At 65.2% G+C, this 3,595-nt stretch overlaps 1 protein-coding gene across 1 annotated transcript in view; it reads left to right on the plus strand.

Moving 5' to 3' along the window:
* Cbfa2t3 (CBFA2/RUNX1 partner transcriptional co-repressor 3) overlaps positions 1-3,595 on the plus strand; it is an 81,072-nt gene that overhangs the window by 68,961 nt on the left and 8,516 nt on the right. Inside the window, exons 7-11 of the mRNA XM_048792398.1 lie at positions 3-59; positions 664-862; positions 1,211-1,279; positions 2,424-2,614; positions 3,485-3,595. Coding sequence (XP_048648355.1) covers positions 3-59; positions 664-862; positions 1,211-1,279; positions 2,424-2,614; positions 3,485-3,595 — 627 coding nt within the window. The remainder of the gene's footprint in view (positions 1-2; positions 60-663; positions 863-1,210; positions 1,280-2,423; positions 2,615-3,484) is intronic.

A 3,595-nucleotide genomic window follows, 5' to 3' on the forward strand; every position in this document is an offset into this window, starting at 1 on the left:
TGATTGACCACAGGCTCACGGAGCGCGAGTGGGCCGAGGAGTGGAAGCACCTCAACAACGTGAGTGCCCAGCGGGCCGCGGGGCTGCCCGGCTATGGGGCCGTCGGGGGCAGCTGCGCTGAGCGTGGGCTCCGCTGGGCCCAGCGCCCTGCCTGGACCCACCCTGCCCTTCTGGCCACCTTCATGTGTGCCCTTGTGGGCTGCAGCCGGCCAGGCACTGTTGGAGGAACCGGGAGCCCTCCTGCCACTTCCTGCCCAGCTCTCCAGGGCGCCGCCTGAACCTTGTAGGACGTTGGGGAAAGTCCCGTGGGGCCTCTGGAGGTGGGAAGTGGCCCAGGGGTTCAGGGCCGGTGGGCCACGTCCTGCTCCTCAGACCACCTGTGGGCCCTGAGACTGCGTCCCCTCCACCCGTGCCTCGCCTGAGAAGGAAAGGCAGTCCCGAGGCAAGCATCCTAAGAGGGTCAGGGAGGAGGGACTCCAGTCCCCACACCCATGCCAGCCTGATGCCCATGGTAATGAGGACCCCGCCTAGAGCCAGCCCTAGCCCGCCCTGCCCAGCCGCTCTGCTCCATGGAGACCCGTCTCCACTAGCCAACCCGGCAGGGCGGGACGTGTCTGGCTGCCCCCAGGCTCCAAGGTGCTGAAGCCCGCCCTGTCCACTCAGCTCCTGAACTGCATCATGGACATGGTGGAGAAGACACGGCGGTCACTCACGGTGCTGCGCAGGTGCCAGGAGGCCGACCGGGAGGAGCTCCACCACTGGATACGGCGCTTCAGTGACACGGAGGATGTGAAAAAGGGCCCCACACCCGCTGCCACCCGCACCCTTAACAGCTCCGCCAGCCCCGAGGGGTCTCAGCCAGGTGTGCACTGAGGAGGGCCGGGCTGGCCCGGGGGACAGGCCAGGATAAAACAGTCTCCCTGGAAAGGTGGTGCCTTCTCCGCTTTGCACAAAGACGCCACCGGTTCTGTGGGAAGACTGGGACACCCCAGGGGACTCTGCAAAACCAAGAAGGGCCCAGGATGTGCCCAGCCCCCAGCCTGAACCCAGGGTCCACCTGGGTGGGGTTCCAGAGCATTCCCTTCCTGCCCCCCATGCCAACGCAGGGTCTCCACCTTTGGGCACCTAGGGATCCCTTGCCAGTGAAAAGCACTTCCTGGGGCCTGGGCAGTGTGAAGGAGGAGCTGACCTCAGGCCGCATCTTTTTCAGATGTCCACCGGGAGTTCACACCTCGGACCCTCTCTGGCTACATGCCAGAGGAGATCTGGAGGAGAGCCGGTGAGTATAGTTGCAGGACAGACCCCGGGACAGCTGTGGGAGCCCCTCACAGGCCCGGCAGTGAGGGGTGCCCAAAGGCACCTAGGGTCTCAGCTGGGCCTCACCCAGCAAAGCCCAGGGACTCTGCACATCCTGCTGTGCACACGCTCAGATGTTGTGCAATTCAGCACTCAGAGTCCACGCAGCCTGCTGGGCACCGTGTTGAGCAGGGGAGGATGTGGGAACATCCGCTGGCACGGCGGGAAACAGCCCAGCAAGATCTGAGGGTGGCGAGAGAGACCCGTGCCTGCTCGGCAGCAGTGGTTCAGAGGAGATGGGAGCAGGCGGGATTCAGTGTGAAACAGGAGGAAGACGGGATCCTCGGGTCTTGAAGGCACAGAGGAGGGAGGGCCCCCGCCGAGAGTTGGAGATGAGGGGTGGGCTGTGGCCAGGGTCCTGGCTTGGACACCCCCTGCCTGGCAGGCACCTCAGCTGTCCACGGGGCAGGGCTTGGTGAGCGCCTTGCTGAGGTCCATGTGGAGCTGTGTGGTGATGAGGTCCTGATGTCACTCAGACCAGGGCTCAGCCCCTGCCAGCAGCCAGCAATCCCCACGTAGAGGCTGGGGTGGGAGGTTCGCGGTGCCTGGCTACCTGAGGAGGGAACACCGCTGGTCCCACCCTGACCCCATGGGACATTCTCAGCAGCCCCGCTCACACCACGCTGCAGGGACAGCAGGCCTCGGGGAAACTGAGGTAGGCCTCAGCCCCGGGGTGCTTAGCAGGCGCTTGCGGAGGGCAGGAGTGTCACCAGTGGACTCTGGACGTGGGCCGCAGCCTCAGCCCTGTGCTGCAGCTCCACTGTAGGGCCAGGCAGCAGGCGTAGGTTCCAGGTGGCCTGAGGTCTCTGCTGACGTGCTGGAGAGGGGCCTGGGCCAGTGTGGTGTGTGGGTTCCCCGTGGGCCTGGCCCTCACACACCAGCATGCAGACCACTACAGATGGAGTGGTGGTCAGAGCTCGACCGGCCCGCGGTCCCTCAGGCCCCTGCCGGTACACACGTGTTAGGTCACACACTTGTGCCCGTGTGTGCGTGTACATGGCCCTTGCTTCGGTTGTGGGGGAGGCCCGGAGCCCTGTTGACCCCAGCCTGGCCTCCGTGTCCTGCAGAAGAGGCTGTGAATGAGGTGAAGCGTCAGGCCATGTCGGAGCTGCAGAGGGCCGTGTCGGACGCGGAGCGCAAAGCCCACGAGCTCATCAGCACAGAGCGTGCCAAGATGGAGCGGGCCCTAGCCGAGGCCAAGCGGCAGGCCTCCGAGGACGCCCTCACCGTGGTCAACCAGCAGGAGGACTCCAGCGAGGTAGGGCCACTGGCCGCTCCTAGGCCCCGCACTGTCTCTGGGTCCACTGGGGTTGACGGTGAGACTTGGGGTGGGCCAAGTGTGGCTGGAACCCAACAGCTCTGTAACCCAGGTCCCCATCCGGTGGCCATCACAGGTGGCTGCAGTAGGTACACAGCCTGCTGCCCACACAGCCTGGTGAGGTGCCCTGCGGCCCTCTTCATCATGCAGATACAGAAACTAGTCCAAGGGTAGGTGGCCGGCTAAGGCCCTGGCCTGTGTGGGGCCATTATCTGACCCTGGGTCGCTGACACCAAAGCGTAGGTTCCTCTCTGAGCTGTGAAAGCAGAAGGTTTGAGGAGACCTGCGGGCACCAGGGGCTACGTGAGCAGAAGGCCAGAGGGTCCTGTGCACCTGGATGACCACGTGCTGGGCACAGTCTGCGGCCCATTTCCTCCTTGCCCAAGAACTTGGTCAGCAGAAACATCAGGGAGAGGAACAGACCTCTCCAGGGGGGCCTTGGGGATGCCCTTTGTTGAAGGACAGACCCCCAAACCTGCCTGGGCTTGTGCTGGGCTAGGCTGGGGGTCAGAGGGGACACGGCGTAGAAGCAGGTGAGACAGAGAGCGAGGCCCTCACAGAGATGTCCTGGGGAGAACCACGTGGGCAGTGTGTGGCCCTTCAGGGGCTCCTGGCTCCAGTGGGCACAGCAGACCTGCAGGGGAGTCAGTGGGGGCCGTGCAGCAGGCAGGGGGAACACGCCACCCTCCCCGGCCACAGCTTCGCTCGGTGAGACGGTGGCCAGCCTGAGCACCGTGGATGGCTGCACCGGGCGGGAGCTGGGCAGCGGGTCTGGCCAGGCTGACTGTGCCCTCTGCTCCTCCCACCCAGAGCTGCTGGAACTGCGGGCGCAAGGCCAGCGAGACGTGCAGCGGCTGCAACGTGGCGCGCTACTGCGGGTCTTTCTGCCAGCACAGGGACTGGGAGAAGCACCACCACGTG

Source organism: Marmota marmota, unplaced genomic scaffold (assembly GCF_001458135.2).
Source record: "Marmota marmota marmota unplaced genomic scaffold, marMar, whole genome shotgun sequence".
NCBI classification, from domain to species: domain Eukaryota; kingdom Metazoa; phylum Chordata; class Mammalia; order Rodentia; family Sciuridae; genus Marmota; species Marmota marmota.